This window comes from Sceloporus occidentalis, unplaced genomic scaffold (assembly GCF_023333645.1).
Source record: "Sceloporus occidentalis isolate IW3139 unplaced genomic scaffold, rSceOcc1.0.p SCAF_113, whole genome shotgun sequence".
Lineage (NCBI taxonomy): Eukaryota > Metazoa > Chordata > Lepidosauria > Squamata > Phrynosomatidae > Sceloporus > Sceloporus occidentalis.
In genome coordinates, this window is record NW_028317093.1 from 3,162,668 (window position 1) to 3,183,662 (window position 20,995).

Consider the following 20,995-nt stretch of genomic DNA (forward strand, 5'->3'; position numbering starts at 1 on the left):
TCCTATGCAAGTCATGAAACAACAGTTATATATCTCCTATCTTCTACAAGGTGGATGGAATTACCATGCCCCATGCTAAATCTAACTAACTTGTTGGCTCACCCCTTCAGGGCACTACCACTAGGTGCTGCAATTTGAATGCTTTATGACAGCTACACCATTAACAACTAGTGTTGAGCATTCTAAAGTGACATACATTTTTGACACCAGTATTGCAGTGTAGAAAGATTTGGAAATATATTATGATGAGATGTAGGACATATTAACCATGTTTTAGGTGTACAGATTTGATTTGTCACCTGCTTTGCTGGAGAAAAAAGTATAGATGCAAAAAAATGTAAATAAGAGCAACAGGGTGTTTGCTAATCAGACCATAAGGAATAACAGCAACAGAGTGTTTGCTAATCGGACCATAAGGAATAACAGCAACAGAGTGTTTGCTAATCGGACCATAAGGAATAACAGCAACAGAGTGTTTGCTAATCGGACCATAGCATCTACAAACTTTCCAACAACATACAAACATCACAGTTATGCTTACCATGACAAATGTTTAAATGAGGCTTGATATATTACAATAACAATTAGCACATGCTAATTTCTGAATATTAACACAGCTATATACCTACACAGTTTGCTTAATTAAGGCTAATAAGATTCATTTAACATCTTTTATTTACAGTGACATTTATTTTGTTTGGTGGGTAGCAAATAAGTGTAGACAAGTTGTTATATTCAGATGTTTCCCCCCACATTCCTTGAGAGGAGAAAGCTGTGATGTCGCTTCCTCTCGTGTTACCAATAACTATTTGCAAGCTATTTCATATAAACCTCCAATTTGTATTATTTCCTACCGTGAGCCATGCGATGAAACCAGTAGTATCCAAAATCTACACCAAAGAACGTTAACCACCAAGTCCATGGAGATTCCCAAGGAAGTTCAGCAAGTCTGTAGTTATTCCATATGTAGATATAACTGGTGATCTCAATGCCTCTGGAAACAACGCTGTAATATAAGCAGATATAAAACCTTCAACAAAGGCTTCCACTTTAGTATATTTACTCTGGTCTGTGGTAGAAATTTAATATTTGTGCATTGAACAAATGCCTGTTTTGTAATGGTCCTGGATGAAAACTGAGAGATTGTCTTTAACATCAGTCTTTTACGAATGAGCTATGGATCTAACTGAAATTTATATCCCACAGTGATAAAGGCTCCCCAAAATGTGCTGTGAATTTCATCAACAAATTAAAGTTAAATAAGGAATTTAGTCCTAAATCCTAAAAAAAGCACAACAAAACCTCCACTCTGTCTATACCATATGAGGCAAATCAAACAAAAAGTGCTGTCATGATACATAAAACACAAAGTAGATGTATTATTAAGGGTAGACCATTTCAAAGGTAGCAGATCAGTATTAACATTGGATCAATGTAGAAAAATAAAATATATCTTCATACCTAGAAATATGTGGGTCTATTCACTAACTGGCTCAACGTGCATATTTACTCACATACTTACGTAAGGTTTTTGCAAGTGCATGTCTGTGGCATGCAATTTTGTAAGATTCAGGTGAGGTCATGGGATGAGAGGAGGGGGAGAGACACGGGATGGTTCTATGCCTCTCCAAATGTGTTTTTACCACCCTAAACTCCCTAGCTGGTAAGGTGCATTGATGCCCTCAAGGGTTTAAATTTTACTTTTAATCATCCCACCAGGAAAAGAATTGGGGGTTACAGAGAGGCACAGAATGATGTCCATGTGTCTCATTAGGGTATTTTTGTATATTTGAATCCCATCATGAGCAGAATATGATGAGGGAGAATAATTGTGAACTATGCCCCCAGGCTAATTTTATGATTTCTGTTCCACCATGCACCCCTGTTTTATTTTGGTTATTTTATTTTTTATGGAGTCTATTGTAGGGGATATGAGTTGTGAAGTCTTTAGAGAACTAGTGGGTTAGATGCATTGTAAAAGTCTGTGAAATAGACTCTGGGCTGCCTCAAAGGAGAATGGCAGTAGCTGCCGGAAACAGAGGATTGCAAGCTGATTTACGAGTTCTTTTACTAATCTATTTGGGAGCATCAGCATGCAAGATTATACAACTGAAGTAAAGTCTGGTCAGATCTAATTCCAACTGACCCCTCAACCTCTTAACAAACAGACCCAAACGAGTGTAGAATCAACACTGAATTCTTAGTAATTGTATACCAATCACAAGAAATCTTTTGAAAATGTTATTTACTATAAATTGTAGCAATGAAATTGAAAATGTGTAACTTTCTAATATTTACATATACTGTATATTTGAACTTCTCTAAATATATTTGTATTGAAAACAATATTCCATACTTTCCCTCAATAATCACTTTTTTAACTTAATGCTTTAACATAAATGTCGAAGTGACCAGCTTCAAATTTAAGAAAAAAAAAGCACTTTAAAAAAGTACAAAGTATTCTTACCAGATGAGAATCTGGGAGTGGACACGAGTGAAAAAGGATTTTTATGGTATGGTTTCAATTGGTATGTTGGGATAATAGGTAGTTGCATGTTCTGTCATTCCCAACACAAAGTAAAACCGCCAGTAACGAAAATCTCCTATTTCCTGCACAGGTGCCAGGGTTTAAACAGGCCCTCAATTTACTATCCTGTCACTGAACATAACAGTGCTGACACTAATCGATCTGAAACATGCAGCCGTTAAGGGTTTTGTTTTATCTTCTTTTATTTTCCTCTTTCAGTGGTATATATAATTTTATTGCAGTTAATATGTCATGCACACACACAAAAAAAACAAAGTGCTTTTACGAAACAAAAACATATTAAACAACAGCTTAAGGGTTGAGAGATGTAGATATCTAAATGATTTGTTCTCTGCTAGGAGGATATAAAGATGGAATGGCAGATAATGATTCAACTGTATTAAAATATTGTATAGTTTGTAAAGAAACATAAGGGTAAAATATCACTGCTTTCGACAGAATTATATATTTAGGTTTCTTAAAAAGGTTTTATTGATGCTCCCAAAGGGTTAAAAGGGTAGCCAAAGCTTGAACTCCTTACTAAATAGAAAAAGTAATGTACCAAGGACATGTTAGGGATGGGGATCGATGAGATTATTATGTATGATTTGTTGGTTTTGGTTCTTGTATTTAGACATTTTGGAATGTCAGGTGGTCAGTCAAGTTAAGGGTTAACAAGCATAAAAACACTTGCAAAACAACTTACATGTTCCCTGAAACTTGCAAAATGTACTGAGTTCTCCCAAATTTACTAAATTGTTTTATCAAAGTCACTGGTAGGGACTGAAAGGTTGAGTTTTTTCGTAAAACCACTAAAATTAAAAAGTTTCTAATACAAATCCTAGATGTGCTCTTTAAGGGGGGGGCATAGACGTTTGGTTTATTTTAACTCTGATAACAGCAGAAAAGTGATATGATCCCCAACTATACCTCCACATCCCTATAATAAAAATTATATAAAAAATATAACCTATGGGAGACACATCCGGTGTCTCTTCCTGTATCCAGTCTTGTTACAGGCAGGATGTGGGTTAAATAAAAATTTTTAAAAACTTAGGTAATGGGATTTTGGTTAAAATGACAGGCCTTGATGGGGTAGTCTGATCTGATGAATCTTTAATAATAAAGCAAGCAAGCAAAATGTTGAAGACTCGTCCAAGAGTGGAAACACTGTGCCTAGACTTATTTCACCTGTACCTTAGGAGGCCTAAGGGGAAAAATGTATGCCTGTGGATGTCGGTTTTCATTTGCAGAGGAAATTTGCTTAACATTTCAGGTCTAGACTGTCCTTACTGGTGCCATCAGTCTTATATGCTGAGGAAATGTTTCCTTCAGAGGTGAATGTCAGCCTCGGCAGTGAGGGGGAAAACAATTGAAACTAGAGGCAGGCAAAAGTTTTAAAAGTACTTCAGGATAGTGCTGCTGTATCCAACAATAATATGCTTTCAGATTATTGTAACAAAAATAGGACTCTAAACACTGGGCCTTTGCTATGTAAAAAAACTCCTCACACGTACATCTTCCAAAAACTAGTATAGTCAGTAGCGCTCCCTTGGTTGCTATGGTGATAACACCAGTTTCCAAACTTTGCAGCAGTAAACACTTTTTATATGCTCAAGGCCACAGAATATACTTCCTGCTTTAACAAAGTGTATAGGAAAGAACATTACATTGATTAATGAGCTATTAATCTGCAAATATATAATAAATGCCATAGAATTTATTTTTTTTTCGGATGTGGCAAACCTCCTCTACAAATGGGTAAAATAAAAATGAGTCCCTAGGAGAGGATGCAATCAATGGTGTGTTAATCTAACTCTCAGCTGCTAATGATTTTCACCAGGATTTCCCCTGCTGCTGTGGCTTTAGTGTAGATATTGTTTTAACAATTTCTGTCAACCTTGTACTATTTTCTCCATACCGAAATTAGTTTGACTGTAGAAGAAACCCGAGAAGCAGATATTACTAGCAGCCTCTGACATGTTTTCCTCACACCTGTGATGGAATTTTTACTTATATTTATATATATTATACATTTTGCCTTTTGTCTATTTTTTAATTCCAGTCTTTTCATTTTCCGCAGTTCTTTTTTCCATAATGAGGAAAGAAAACGTGTTGAATACGTTCAGGTTAATTGGTGTTCACAAAACTGGCAGTTTTGCAATTTGTACTAGTTGACAGATAGGGAATTATAAACTCAAATGCTTTGACGTTGTTATGTGATCTGGAAAATATAATACCTGCGTGGTGCTTATCTACTACAAAATTATTCTCACAGCTAATCAATAAAAATAATAAATACGAAAGTGCATTGTTACCATAATTCACAGAATAATACACGCAGATCCATATGAAATAATGAAGTGATATTATAAAGGTTAATAGATTCTGCAGTCTGCAGTCTGTTTTTGAATTTTTTTGGCCATTCGTGACAATGGCTGTTTTAACATTCCTGTGGTGTTTAGCTGTAATTTTCTCATTTACTGTGCACTTTTTTTCAGGACAACAAGGGCTTTCTTTAGATACCATTATTTTGGTATCATAAAATGTAATAAAATATGGTGGAAAAGAAAATACTTTTATTTAAAAATTATTTTACTCATCTACAAAAATTAATGAAAATACCTGCTAAATAGATTCTAAAATTCGTTCTGAGTTTTGATATACCTAATGTTTTTATGTTTGTAAATTGTCCCCTTACATCCTACACTAGTTTTTCTTATTTTTCTACTCTAGAGGAAGAAGGTTTTTTTTCTAATGTATATTTCTTGAGAGAGGGGTATGAGGTATTTGGGTACCTATTTTTTTTAACTAGATTGTTTCTCTTATTATGTCATTGTGACATCACTGAGGTCTTTATTATTTTTACATTTTTAAAAAATGTTTGCCACATTTTCTTTATATATTTGATTTTTATATGATTATTTTTGATTATGTAGAGAAATGTGGGTTTGCATTTACCAAAATCCCAGAAACTTCCTTTATCTGTAGACCATTGGCTAGGGATAGGGGAGAGAAGGTATAAATGGCTTATAGCACCCAGGTTTATCATCATACCTGCTGTGCAGTGAGGGTAGCCATCAGACCTACTTGATTAATACAAGCCTTGTCAATTATTATTGGTTTTTTTAACTATTGTAACTTTGTGAACTACAGTTAAGGAAACCCATATCTACAACTTGCATGCCTTCACATGTAAATCACAAAATTTAAAGTTGCAGACAATTGCAAGCCCTGGCAAAAAACTTGCACTTTAGTGAATCTGTGGGATATTTTGCAAGTGTTAGTATGCAAGGCTATGTGGCTAAAGTTGAGTCAACGCTTATTGATCACTTGAATTCTTTCTGAATAGACCCAATTGTTATTACTTCATTGTCTGATGTCCGCCCTTCCTTCCATGAGTACCCCTTCCATTATCCTAGTGCCCTGTCTTCTTCTTGTCTTTTCTTCTGTAAGTCATAGTCCAGCCATACAAAGGCCATCGGTTAATGTTACTCACTAGCTTTATATAGCACCTTGAACAGGTGTAAGCTATGGATTCGATAAGTGGCATTACTTGAACTGTACACATGCAAGAAATATTTTTAGACCCTGTGAAAGCATTGTGACCCAGGGACATAATGCAATGTATAATAATAAAAAACTTTTTAGAGTTATTAAGAATACATTTTGCATGACTTAAGCACTGCTTAATTATCATCTCACTAAAATGCATTGCTATGGAATGAAGCGTCTTTGGCTCTAAAATGATACAGTTGTTCCAACTCAATAACTGAAATGAGAATTTTCCAACCACAACCCAATTTCACTTACTCTGGTAGACGAGACATAACTCCTGCAGAAAGAGATGTCAGTCCATCATTAATACGAAGTGGTCGCCCCTTCCATATCCAGCTGATGATCATTTCAAGGATCAACATAATAATGAAATAAAGGGTTGCCTGAAATATAAATTACATTATTAACTACATGATATTTAAATGTTAATGGCGCTGTTCCACTGTGAAAAACATTAATTGTACTGTCTTGCATGTTAAGGAAATTAAATTTAAAAGATCCTTTGTTTTATCTGTCCCTATGAAGGTTTCATGACATAAAGTAACCCATCAGTGTCTGCTTTTGCATAACATGAAAAATTATGCAGTAAAATTTGAAACTAATTAAATAATGATTTCAGATATATTTATTTCTGAGAAAACCCTTAGCTAGTTTTAATGGAAAATAGCCCATAACCCCAATTATACAGATTTCTGCTTGACCCCAACAGAACCAGGAGGCCAAAATCTGTCTGTTAAAAAAAAAAAAAAGTACTTTAGTGTTCCCAGTTACAAGAAGTGGGTCCCTAACATGTCTTTGTACCTGGGCCTTGTATGTATGCATTTTTCATAAATCACAGACCTGCCACATATGTAACATATTTTGTAGACGTGTATATTTACATGCACAAAAAGCTATTTCCATAATGTCAACATTTCAAATGTCTATGAAATGTATAGAATATAATCTGTGTTTTGTTAGTTTGGTGCATGGACAAGGGGCTAGCTTGGGTAGTATGTAGAGGAATTAATGTTTTAGCTGGAATATGTAGGCAAAAAAACACTTAAGCGATCACAAGCAGTTGTATATGTAAGCAGTACCATTCTATTGAGTTTAATGGATAGATGTGCACAGTCAGTTGGAATTTCTCTTGAATAGGCAACTGTTTTTAACCATCATCGCCTATTTGTTATTTATTGGTTACCGTTAAATATAAACCCGGATTATGAAACAGTTACTGACAACTACCATACACTTTATTAAGATCGCACCCAATGTGTCATGTTGAATATGTTTATCCTCATACAAAACAAGGATTGAATGTTACTGTGAAGCAATAGACAAGATCCTTACAGGCTGCATAACTGACAGTTATGTTTCCCATGGAATATTAAATTGAGAATTTTTCTTTGTCACCTCATCTGCAATTCGCTCCATATTACAGAGATTATATGCTATTGCATATGTTTAATTCTCTTTAAGATTTAAAATCTCCAATTAGAAAACGTCTTTGGTATCTAATGTGATTTAGACTTGGGTGTTTCAATAACATATATATATATATATATATATATATATATATATATATTACATGGCACAGGAATAAGGCTATAAACAGAGGAGTTAGGCACATCCATTATGATATTCATTTTTGAGAGCTTATATTACATAACAAAGAAATCGTATAAGGGACAGGTGCAAGCAGAGGAAATTGGAACAGACAACCAGGAGATTAAGAGCGGAACATTTTCCTGTGTATGACATCATCGTCTGGTACCTAACTAGGGGCCCCAGAGAGCAAGGCATTTTCGTCTATGATCCTCCAAAATTGATGTAACAGCTCTTTGAACTGGCATATTTTATTTACTATTGTTCCACTTTGTGACACTGCACACAATATTTAGAGGTTTATCAGTCACTTTTAGGATGCCTGGCTGAACCATTCGTAATAGTTTTAAAGAGTTATAGCAGTAGACCTTTAGTCCTGTATGAAAATTATACTACTTTATGCCCCTTACTAATTAGTGATGACCAAAGAAAACATATTTGGCTGATTCTTTAAGAATGGCTGCTAATTTAAATTAGATTATTAAACCAGACACATTTTCTGTAGTTAGCTGCCATAAGTAACTGCTACTGGGCTGAATATACCAGACTGTGCAAACCTGTCTGGTATACAGGTTTATAAGCGCTTACTTAGTCTCATCTTACCAAAAACGCAACTTATCTGTTCATCATAAAGCTAAATATTTTGTACAACAGAATACCTTAATCATTACAGAACTCGGTTCATTCTTATAACTTGTCATTCAGAAAGATACCTTCAATTATATCCCCCAAGTGTCCCTGTTTTAATGCGACAGGTTTTTTTTGTGGGCAGTGAGGATAATTGGTCTGTTGGGAGATCCTCTTCACTCACCTGACAACCCCAAGATTGTAAAATCAATTGAGGTCTGATGCTGATTCACTGACCCACCTCCAGCAGAACCCACTCCCCACCTTTAGCCACATACCCATTACTGGTGCACACCTTGAATGTTGGATGGTATGCTCAAAGTGTCAGGCTCTGACTTCAGAAAAAAAAATAGTGATCTGTTTAAATGTGGAATTTACTTTATAGGGATAAGCCTTTATCAGCTTAATCAGTTATAATCACCCTATTGAAACTACTAGCTGAACTGCTGCTTTATGTGCAATGGAGATTCCAGCCAGCCCATTCCATAGCATGCTATACCTGGCATTGTCCATCCATAAGAGTGATATCATATATCCTGATGCTCAGATGTAGGAAAGCCAGGGCTAGAGTAGCTCCCCATGTAAATACGTTGCTATCTACACACACGGTAAGAATATTGTTTTACTGAGTCAATTGTGGTATGTAGGCAATCGATTAAACTGGCATAAATTATGATCTTATTATATCTACTTATTATTATCTATTTACTGCTGTCAATACAAAGATTGCAAAACAACCTTTGCTCAAACACGGCCAGAAATCCTACATAGCGTCTAATCAGTACCTGTAAGACTATAGCGGAATAGTAACACTACATTTTTTTGTATTATCAAGCTGATAAATATTTACGCTCAGGTGTAAGTATCGGCATGCACAAAGACAGTGACATGTTTTAAAATGAATACACCGTATCCTACATGCATGTCATGTACAAATGTATTTGATTCATTTGCATATAATTGCAAGCAGTCCTCATCCAAATGGGACTAGAGCTCAGCTAAGTTGTTTGCCCACCTCTAGTTGGGATGGTTTCGACAACAGAACTTCAACAGTGTAAACATATTGTCCTATAACCCCTGGCTACCAAGTCTGGTATTTTGGCATACTGGTATTCACCCTGCAGGTGGTTACCTTCCTCACTCAAAGCAGCTCATCATCTTTCAAATAGCATTTTATCCTTTTCAGAGACTTACATTTTTTACTCTTCTATGTCAGTTTACCAAATGTAGTAATGTTTGTCTGCATGACAATGTGAGCCAAGGAAAGGTGTGCACTTGGAGTAAGTGTTGAATTTAGCTTGGCACTGCCCTTGTCCTGGCAACAAGCTGCCCCCTCCATCAAATGATGTCATATCCTGACACTCTCCCTCTTATAAGGATGTAGCACCTTTTGTACATACTATGGAGACTGTGGTAGCTTGGTATACTCAAGCAGGGTAAATGGGCTGGTTGGGGAGATCAGGGGTCTCTCTTGTAACCATTTCATTGAGCAGCCAAGGAAAAATGGTCTTCCAAGACTGGCTACCCCTTGAACCCGCTGCTCAAGGCCTCTGGCAAATCAGCCTAATACATTGCTGCCAGGTGGCAAGCAACTGAGCGTGGCAGATGTGTATTATTAAGGCATTCTTAATAGTGGAGTCTGTTTAAACCTAAAGTGTGTAATTTTTAATATTATGTCATAACATATGATGATATGGGATTAGTTTGCAGATCTTAAGGTTATGACATCATATTGTATTGTGTTTTTGAATCGGTGTATGGTTTACCTTAAGTGTTTTTTTATATATCTAGGATTATGACAGTTACAGGCCAAAACATTGTAATTATTTATTATTATTATGTGGTTAATCAACTATAACATTCAATCGTTCACCAGTTATTCAGCTAAAGTAGCTAGAAAAACCTAAATATTGCTAATCCTGAATTTATATCAATGTAAAACAAATATTTGGTGCTGTATAAAATGCTCACAAAATGAGTCATTATTTAAAATCTAAAATAATCCTTGGCGCTCTCCAGTGGTACCTCTCCTGAAAAGGATGTCCACATTGACCAAAAATAGGTGGAAACGGAGGGTTCATGGGCATACTCTGCTACCCGTGTATTGGATTGTCCGTGAGTTGGAACCAAAATTTACAGGTTTAAAAACATAATTTAGTAATTGCCCATTATGTTATATTGAATGATTTTGCTCAGATGGAAGAAAAGGCAAACAAAATGTATCTCACCTTGTCCACATAATCTGGTACTTCCTCTATAGTTTTAAAAGAGGTTTCATTAGGGTGTAGAACATAAAACATCATCCGGATTCCTTGGGAGACAGACAGGTCAGTCTGACCAGTGTATTTCACCATTATTGATAGGAGCCTGTATAATTTCTGTAATTAAAAGACATAAAACATTTTAGCGTAGCCTTTTTCAATTTTCTTCATATTAACCTTTTAAGCCATCTCTATCAATGAAGCTGTGGAGCTAATAAATGAAGGATTAAGGCATTTATAAACTGAAAAATCTCACGCTGTACGGAACTGGTGTGTTCTCCTGCTCAATCAAACGCACACTGAAACTTGACACCGTGTGACACTGAAGATAAACAAACCATGTGATGCAATCAGGCAAAAGTTCAAAGGCAATACAATGCAGGAATAACAAATGCCACCAATGTTTAGACGTCAGTATGTAATAAAAAAAATCTCAAGAAAAAAATGTACAAGAGAACCCAAAGGTGATATATTACTTTACTATATTAGGAAATTGTCTTTTAATGCTAAAAAAAAATTAGAAAATGGTTTCCAACCCTTGAGAAACGTACAAAGGAAAATCATTTTAAAATGTCAGTTTCTTGTTACATTTGCCGTAATCTATTCTGCTTAACTATGAACGTGTATGTGATATACCATATAAACACCTTCAAGTTTCATGGATTTGCATGTTCCTTGACTTTATTTTGATGTTCTACGCATAGCTCAACTGATAAATAGCAGAGATTCTTTCACATATAGTTTATATATGTATAATAATAATGGTTGATGGCAGTGATCATTGGTCAAACCTTACCTAGAGGGTAACCTAGAAGGGCTACTAAAATGGTGAATGGTTTGTAAGATAACAATTATCAGGAAAGAATAAGAGATCTCAATATCTAGCTTGGAGGAGAGAAGAGAGAGCAAATGTGACAGAAACGTTTAAATATGCAAACAAAACCCAAAAAGGAAAGTCTATTAGAACAAGCTGTCATAATGAAAAACCTGAGGGCTAGGGGTTTAGATGCAAATATGTTTTACTTTACTCAGAGGGTGATAGATAAGTAGAACAGTATCTGAGCAGAAGTGGTAGAGGTTAATACATTAAGGGCATTTAAACATACATGCATATCCTGAATCTGATGAGACCAAGGACTGATTAAAATCAAATTAATTAAATACACGTAGATTTCACTGAATGCATTCGATGGGCATGGTTTAGCCTGGGAGCATCCTAGGCTAAGACAAATACATGGTGTATATATATATAATTATTAAACCTCTAGCTGCCTTGTAGAATCTTGATAAATCCTACACCAATAGACCACACAATTTTGTGCTGTATTTCAAGTGAAAAATCATCCATCAATCTGTCATACATCTTAGAACTGCAAAAGAAAGAAAATAAATACAAATAAAATAATTCCCAACCACTCCCTCCATGATTAGAGGAAGCCAAGAATCTTGCTTAGTGCTGTACCACTCATAAATCAACAGTGCTGTTAGAGAAAGTCTAGGGAATGCTATTTGCTTTGGACGAAGTAGCCTACACATTGCCAGTAAAATGAAAATATTTGAAATATATCATTGTAGAATGTGTAACTTTTTTTTTTACAAAGTCTTGGTAGCGAAGCTAAGCAATATAGTCAGTATACTTTAATGTATATTGTGTAGTAAAGCACGATATGACACAATTTTCATAATTTTGGCTCTGTACACCACCACAATGGATTTGAAATAAAGCAAGCAAGCTATGTTTGAAGTGTAGACTTTCAGCTTTAATTCAAGGGATATATTGTATGAACCATTCAAAGTTGCAGCAATTTTCATACAGAGTCCCTCATTTCAAGGAGCTGTAAAGTAACTGAATAAACTAACATTATTCCAAACAAAATGATCATTCTTAATACTTGGTTAAACATTTTTAGTGAAGGACTGATTAAAGTCGCGAAACCATGGATGTGACCAGATTCTGGGTTTCCTCCCTAGTGTTGTTTTTCCAGGCCTTTCATGCTACGGTCTATTTGTCTTTCTGCCTTCAGTTTTGTCTTCAGCAAGTAGAATGCATGTTAAAATGGATGGAGGTCAGGTAACTAACTCAGCCACTTAATAATATTCCACTTATTTGCTATCAGTTTTGCAGCATTTGGCTGAATGTGAGCTGATAATATAGCCCTATATGAGACTTGTGCACAGTGAGCAAAATAGTTTTGGACAAAATGAGTTGTTTTTTTTCGGGCAAAGAACCTTGTTTCCTGGCTGTTTAGACTTTGAATTTGAGGGCCTTTCTTTGATTGGGGATGAGATTTCCAAAAACACCTTGACACCTTCTGCACTCACCCTTAATTTTAGAATTATTTTAAAAAAGGTTCCCAGAGTAACGACGGTCAAAGAAGTGAAGCACCAGTAGAACACTGGGCTGTGCCAGGCAGATACTGCCAGGCTTTATCACCAATATTTATTTATCAATAAAGAATAATAGATAATATGATAGAAAGATAATGAAAAAATAACTTGTCTACATTGGTCCCGTTTTGTGGCGGATCCCTCTGTACGCGTGGGTCTGGCTACCGTGTAGGGTGACCGCTGGGTTATGGGGTTTGCCAGGCTGTGTGCCCCTTCCCCCCCCCCCCCCCCTTTTTTTTTTTTTTTTTTTTTTTTTATATATGTGTATGTATTTTTTTTTTTTTTCTGTATGGGTCTCTGTATATTTTGTTATTGTTCTTGATTTGCATCATCTACTGTGTTATTATTTCTCGTTTGCTTTTGTTTTAGTGTTCTGTATACTACATCTTACCCTGCTGTGTCAGGACTCCCTCTTGTGTGTATGTCCCCTCCCCTCTTTTTGTTCCCTCTCCTGTTGATAACTTCCACCAAAACTCAATAAAAACTTTGATTCACAAAAAAAAAAAAAAAAAAACTTGTCCACAAATTACAGGTTTGGCTAGTAGCTAAAATGGGCAACTGTTTTAATCAACTAAACTCTACTCAGGAACAGGGGGGAAATGTCTGCTGCAGTCCCTGTAATACACTACAGTAGTCACTACAGCTTCTCCACTCCACCCTACAACAATACATTTTCTGCACTAAAATGAACTATTCATTTGCAGTATTATATTTTAGTAATGAGCATTACTCTCAGCCTGTCTCACACTCCAACTCCCATCAGTCTGTAAGTGCTGCTACTGACAAGTTAAAATGGTGTCAGCACAACATATATCTAATGCTTGTCCCTTCCCATTGTAAATGCTGGTTGACCAGAGTGAAAAATGTAAGGAAGAACTCTCACAGGTTGTTGGGCCCATCAATCACAGCCATAACCTTTCAATGAGACACCTCCATCATTGATATGTAACCTCCCACACACAGTCCCTCACAATTTACCTCATCAACGAGCACCAAAAGGCTTGTAATGGCGCCAAAATGGCTTGTAATGGCAGCAGCATGTGAAGACAAATGGGCAAATCATGACAGATTTGAACTCTTTGGCAGTTGGTTTTTGTCAGTTTCATCAAAGATTGTGCTTGTTAATTCATAAAATGCACAAAACAGACAATTTTCGTTAAAAACTAATTCATTATACCAACTGGACCCAGTTCCACTGGCCTCAATACATGCTTATGCCATAACATTGCATCCACAATGTTTCACAGATCATGTGGTATGCTTTGGATCATGAGCTGTTCCTTACCATCACCATATTCTTCTCCTGCCATCATTCTGGTATAAATTGATCTCAGTTTCATCCGTCCAAAGAATATTGTTCCAGAACCGGGCAGGCATTTTTAAATGTTTTGTGGCAACATCCAATCTGACCTTCCTATTCCTGACGCTTACCAGGGGTTTGCACCTTGTGGTAAACCCTCTGTTTTTACTTTCATGAAGTCTTCTTTTAATTGTAGACTTTGACAATATGTCTGCCTCCTGGAGAGTGTTAGATGTTGTGAAGGGGTTTTTCTTGACCAAGTTCCCAGTTGTCTTACGTGGTCGTCCAGGTATTTGTACCTGCATGTAGATTTGTTTCTGCATATATGTAAATAATGTGTTCGAAATAAAAAATCCAGCCCGTTAATTGCAGATGTCAACTGGGTAAAGCTCTGTCGCCCCAAATATGGAGGCGTTATATGCTTATCATATACACAAAGATCTGTCTGAGGATGTTGGGTGTTGTAGTGGACAGCAGATCGTGTGACAGTGGATGCCTGTGTGCATGACGTAGCAGAAACTTCCTACTGAAACTCTTTTCAGAGATCAAAAGGCTTAAGTGACATGAAACGGAAAAGTAATAAGAAAAAATGTTAGACCGGATTGTCCTTGGGGTAAAAGTGGACTGGTTGGACTACCTGGTTGGACTACCTGAAGGACTTTTTGTTTTGAAGAGTCACAATATAGGCAAATTCCTTTTACATTAAAAATCCAAGTGGACAACATCGATTCAGTCTTTTTTGTCGTGACATAGTTGTAGTAGCATTCATGTGTTTTTAACCTTGAATATATTTCTTTTTATTTTATTCTTTAAGCTCCAAGCAAGTTTTATCCTGTCCACAGGTCAGTTTTGTTACACAGGCCAATTAGTGGTGCTACCTTAGCCTGGAGCAAAAGCCAAGTAATAGTGGGGCATGCACCATCTAGAGATGTGGATGAGCTCATTGATACATTCCATCTTTTTCAGGATGCACCAATTTATTGATTTAGCCACTTCTCTTGTTTCTGCTATCTCTCTGATTGTTTTTTTAGCCGAATGACAGCCTGCTTTTTTTTAATTGACAGCTCTTCTTATCTCACATTAAAAGCTTCCAAATGCAAATTACACAATTAGAATTTACGCCAGGCTTTTTAACTGCTTAATTGTTAATGAAAAAATGAGGAAACAGCCCACACCTAGCCATGAAACAGCTGCTTGGCCAATTGTCCAATTACTTTTGGTCCCTTGAAAAGGAGGTGACTACATATAACAAGCACTGTAATTCCTAAAAAAATTTACTCAAATCGCATGTAAATGCTGTAAAGTTAAAATTCAATGACATCTTGATTGCTTGTTTTAAATATACTTTAATAGCATACAGAGCCAAAATTATGAAAATATGTTCACTGTCCAAATATTTATGGACCTGACTGTAGATTACAAACATGCTTGAGAAGGGCCTTCCTCACTATTTCTTCCTGTAAGTCTAGCTTGTTAGATGATGCACAACTTGTTATGTCCTGTTTAACCATTGCACAGTGCTGCAGAATATGAGGGTGATAATAAATCATATTATTATTTTGTCAGGATTTTTTTAGGATTTGCTGTAAATATTTTTATGATTCAGACTATATACTAACAATTCTTTCATTCAAATCGAGAAAGAACATTTGCATTTAGCCAGGGGCGGGCTGGGCCGGGGGGCAGGGGGGCAATTGCCCCCCAGGCCGCCCTAAATCCGGGCCGGTGGGCCGGACGGATGACCGGCAGACGAGCATTCAATGCAGCCGCAAAGTTAAAAACTAAGCGGCCGCGAGCAAGATTGAATGCGGCCGTCATGCCAGTAGCGTACCTGGCGGGGGGGGGGAGGGGGGCGGTCCGCCCCGGCTGCCGCTCGTCTGAGGGGTGCCACCATGCCAGCACGCCTTCAGAAACGATGTGCGCGGCAACTGTGGCGGTGCATCCCTACTATATACTATGCCAGTCACTAAAGTGGTAAGCCTAAACCATATCAATGTTTGGCTTAGTATATAGTGATAGGGGTTGTCAGTGTCTGGCTCAATGTATAGGCACACATTGACGGTGGTACCGCATAATCCCTAAGTATATAATGATAACAATTTTGCTGTACCCCTGTCAATGTTTGCCTAACCATAGAAACTATGCAGTTTTAAAGTGTGTGTGTGTGTGTGGGGGTGCCACATACAGGATCTGCCACAGGTGCCAAATACTCTAGGTACGCCCCTGCATCATGCGGCTGTCAGACCCAACGGCCATGCCTCAGCTCCTCTTCCCACGTCTTAAAAGGGGTGTGATGAAGAGCTGAGGCATGCGGTGCGTGCACACCGGCCACTTTAATTTCATTAGGCGCTGGCGGAGTGACTGCCGCACGACGGCTGCTTTCAATGTCGCTCGCAGCCGCTTTGATGGTGCAATGGGCCAGTTGACTAGACTTCCCCCCCAGGCCTTAGGCTGCCAGCCCTCCCCTGCATTTAGCATCTAAATAAACTGCATCTTTGTCCATGTATGTTAATTGAAGTTAAGAGTCATTGCTGAATCCACTAAGATACCATGGAGGGATAGGTGTGTACCTTTGACTAAGTCCAGCAATGGATGAAACGCATCAGTGATTACTACTCTATTGAGGGGTTTTGTTTTCTTTTTTCTTTGGTTTTTGTCCTGTGTCATGGAAGAAGTTACCACTTTTAAATTAGGAACTAGAAATAAAAAGTCAAATAGTTTTTAATCTTACACATGGTTTCTCTCACTGTTCTTAACAGTAACAATATATCTTAAGCCTATTTGGGAATTTTATCTTTTTTGTTTGAATTCACTAAGAGCCATAATGTGGCAGGATTTTAAAAAATGCAGTCGTCCTCAGAACACAAGCTCCTGCAGCCCCTTCAGTACAGGTCAAGGTGAGTCCTTTGAAATTATCCTCAACCTGTGACACGTGTAATATTTTGTTGCAACATACCAGTAGCTCATATTTTCATCAAAAGTTACTTAATTATTCCATAATATAAGTGCACATAAGTGAGCACTAATGTCACATGTTTAGTTACATGTTCCAAAACCATTTAGATACAATACAGGATGCGTTCACGGTGAGTGTCCCTCAACAAAACATGAGTCCTGTTAAAGCACTACTGGACTGTTCATCATATAAGGAATTTATTGTATGCATTCTACCTTCCTAAGCTACTGTTGATGATGGACCATTTTTTATTAAAGCCAAGTTCCAGGAAACCACATAGAATTTGCAATATTGATTTTTTTGCTTTTTTTAATTTACCTTAGAGGTTGTTCAGTTTTTCCTTACAAATATATTCCAAAGTGTTATGACAGTCAGTCTTAGATTTGATCTATGTAGCTGTTAAAAATGAATTAAAAATAAATGTAGAATTCCAAAATTCCTAGGTGTGAACTAGATATAAGGACAGACCTATAGCTGTCATCAAGGGCTGGTTTAGACGACTAAATTTTGTCTTGGAATTTTACACATTCTCCATCCCTGTCGTGTGTGCAAGTTTTACTGAAATAGATTTTCAAAATGCATTTCCTCAAGAATGTATCTCAATGTATACATAGCAGAATTTATGCAGCTGCATATGTGATTTGCTTTCTTAACAATGTGGTACTATTTAAGTATCAGAGTATTAAAAATGATTTCAGCAATATAAAAAGAATGTTATTACTGGGCTCGTGCATGAATGAAAATACCAAGGGAAATAATCTGTCTGCAAATATTAAAAATGACCCAATTCTGATGGTATTTGCTCAAACTATTTCTCAAACAGGCTTCCGAATCTCAGTTGTGAATTTGTTAAACTTATGTGATTAGATCATTCATTCTTTTTAACAGGTACACAAATATGAATACCTTTCAACCAATTATATCATTTATTATATCATATCTTTATACAGATACCATAAAAAGCTTTCCTGTAGCAGTGAGATAATCTTTTAAATAAAATGTATTTAGACGTGTTAGTTTGTTTTATTTCTTTATGTTAAATGATAATCTTTTGGAAGACCAAAGTTTCTGTATATATATTTTATATCTGCAATCTAAGTTATACAGAGTAAATAAATGTCACATTTTAATTGTGAAATGCCTACAAACATTATTTTTTTATAGAAAAAACATATGCATGATATTCTTCTACTTCTGTGTTTGAATCATTCCACTATCACATTCAATCCACCCTATCACTGTATCCTTTTTTGTTGTGGTTCTTAATTGTTCTCCTCTAATTCTGTCTACCTTTCACCAATTTACCTACAATACCCTGTCAACTTTGTTTAAGTCTGCCCTTAGTTTTGGTTTCTCCAAGACAATTCCTGGCAGTGGCAGTACCTGGAAGGTTAACCAAAAGGGGTTGTGACAATTACAGGCTGAAATCTTCTCTAAGACCATTCCTAGTTATCTCTAAGCAAGGGTCCAGTCTCTAACGACATAATAGAGAGGATTTTTCTAACGGATCTTGAGAAGAAGTAGCTAAGATCCCTTTTCCAGTGATAACTGAAACCATAGTTACCTGGACTCCTCTACTCATTCTAGCACAGGGATTAGACCTTCAACTTTTCCCAGGTAGCCAGCTTAGCTCTGCTGAAGTCTATCTATAAGTCCTCCTATACCTTTGCTGCTTTTTTAAACCATAGTTATTGTTTTTTATTATGCCCAGTTCCAAAATGGGGCAAATCTTAATTGTAAACGTAATCTTCTGCAAGAGTTTTTCATGGTTGAGCGAACACAACATCCCATTGGAAGACAGGAGTGATGGGAATGATTAAGGGCCTCTGTACGCCTATGAAGATACAACATTAAAAATCATCCGTTTCCAGCTACAATGGTCATTTACAACATTAACCACGTCTACACTGTTTTTTTTTCCAGACAAGGACAAATTGTTGAATAATATATACCGTATTGGCCCGATATAGGCTATATATAATCGGGTTTAGCGCAGGGATGCGCAATTCGTATCGCCCGATGCCCGGGACATGCAGTTCCAGGTGCCGGGCAGGTGTTTTTGTTTTCTTTTATTTATCGTTTAGCCCTGCTGCAGCCAAGCCAGCATATCAGGGTGGCATAAAGCATATCAGAGGGCAGAGTGGCATATCTGGGGGCAAAGTGGCATATCAGGGGTTATAAAGCATATCTGGGGGGGCAGAGTAGCATATCTGGGAGGCAGAGTAGCATATCAGGAGTTATAAAGCATATCTGGGGGTCAGGGGGGCAGAGTGGCATATCTATACGTAATGTGCATTATGAATTAAGGGGGACCTTAAAATGGCTATTGGCTTTCCAAATTTCTATAATCGAGCCAAGACGGTATGTATAAGGTATATGTAATAACTTTATATGCTCAATGAACCATTTGGTACATATATTCTGTTGTACATCATTCTTTGTTATTTCCTTTTTTCTAAATGTGTGTGAAACCTCAGTTCTATGACCGCATATAACTAGGTCTCTTAGATAATGTTGGCAGTATTTATGGAACTTCAGGGTAATGGATTTTAAACCTTACATCTATTAATAACTACATCTCACGTTATAATGCTTCCAAATTCCAGTGGTTTTAGGGCAAGATCTGCCAAAATTGTAAAGCTTCAGAACGTCCTAGATGAATTATTTTAAATGTCAATAAATAAATTAAAATAAATTAACCATGCAAATGTTGTATTTATTTCTTTGTAAAATATGTCAATGTCTTCACACAAGAAAAACAACAATATTGTTAGTTATCTGAGAAATGTTAAGCACTTTTTAACACGATTTATTATTTTTTAAAAGTCATGCTTAAACATGGTAATTTTGGGAACATTATATGGTGGCTGTTGCTAAAAAAATTGTAGTTGATCTTGAAGATATATAGCTTTTTCCAGATACCAAGTGTTATATATGTGTTGAGTGCTTTCTGAAAATGTGTACAGAATTGGACTTTTTTTTAAGGAAACTACCGGATAAAGGAATATATTGTAAAACCCTTAACATAATTAATATTAATTACTCATGGTCTCAAATCCAAGGTTATCTCTAAATGTGATCTTCAATTAAAAGGATAATATCAGTGTAATGAATGATGTTTCCATGTATGTGTATCAGGAATGTCTCACTGTCTAGTCTACATTTAAGCCTTCTAATTCCTAAATACTTTTACCTCTGTTGTGTATTTGTATTGTTGCCTGCATGAAGAGATTAGTTTGGTGCCATTGCTGACTGTGTATTATACAGTCATCATCTTGTTATGTGTTAATTGTGTTAATTGTGTATGTCAACCCCCATCCCTGGCACTGTGTTTACAAACCAATAAAATGTTTTCTTTTTGCATCTAATTCCGTGTTACCCCTGATTGATTTGGAGATTCTTCTTACTCCAAGGAATGTAGGGGCTATACATCTGTAGCTGGCTCAGAGGGTAAGGAAGGCAATAACAACTGCCAGGGACCCTCGGCTCTTCCAAGTTCCTGTTATAATCAGACACCAAAATGACCTTCAAATAATTAGTAATAAAAATCATAACTAAATACAGATGTGTGGGGTATACTCTGTTTTTTACATTAAGGCTTCTGTTATTTTTCTGCTGCTACACTGTTGCTTTGTAGATTAGAGGTTCACAACACATTTCAGGGGTCAACAACAAAAGAACTAACACACTCTCAATTATTTTCTTCTGACTCCCAAATATCCTACTTATAAACACCGGAGCTCCTTCCTGTTCACTAACCCTCCTTTACTCAATGCCATAATATGTTCTCA

General features: G+C 36.6%; 1 protein-coding gene across 1 annotated transcript in view; it reads right to left on the bottom strand.

The window, feature by feature from the left end:
- Positions 1–10,653, bottom strand: part of LOC149282553 (alkylglycerol monooxygenase-like) — a 61,516-nt gene extending 50,863 nt beyond the window's left edge. Inside the window, exons 1-3 of the mRNA XM_089498117.1 lie at positions 10,528–10,653; positions 6,341–6,468; positions 855–1,006 (exon numbers count right to left, since the gene is read on the bottom strand). Coding sequence (XP_089354243.1) covers positions 855–1,006; positions 6,341–6,468; positions 10,528–10,653 — 406 coding nt within the window. The remainder of the gene's footprint in view (positions 1–854; positions 1,007–6,340; positions 6,469–10,527) is intronic.
- Between the last annotated feature and the right edge of the window lie 10,342 nt (positions 10,654–20,995).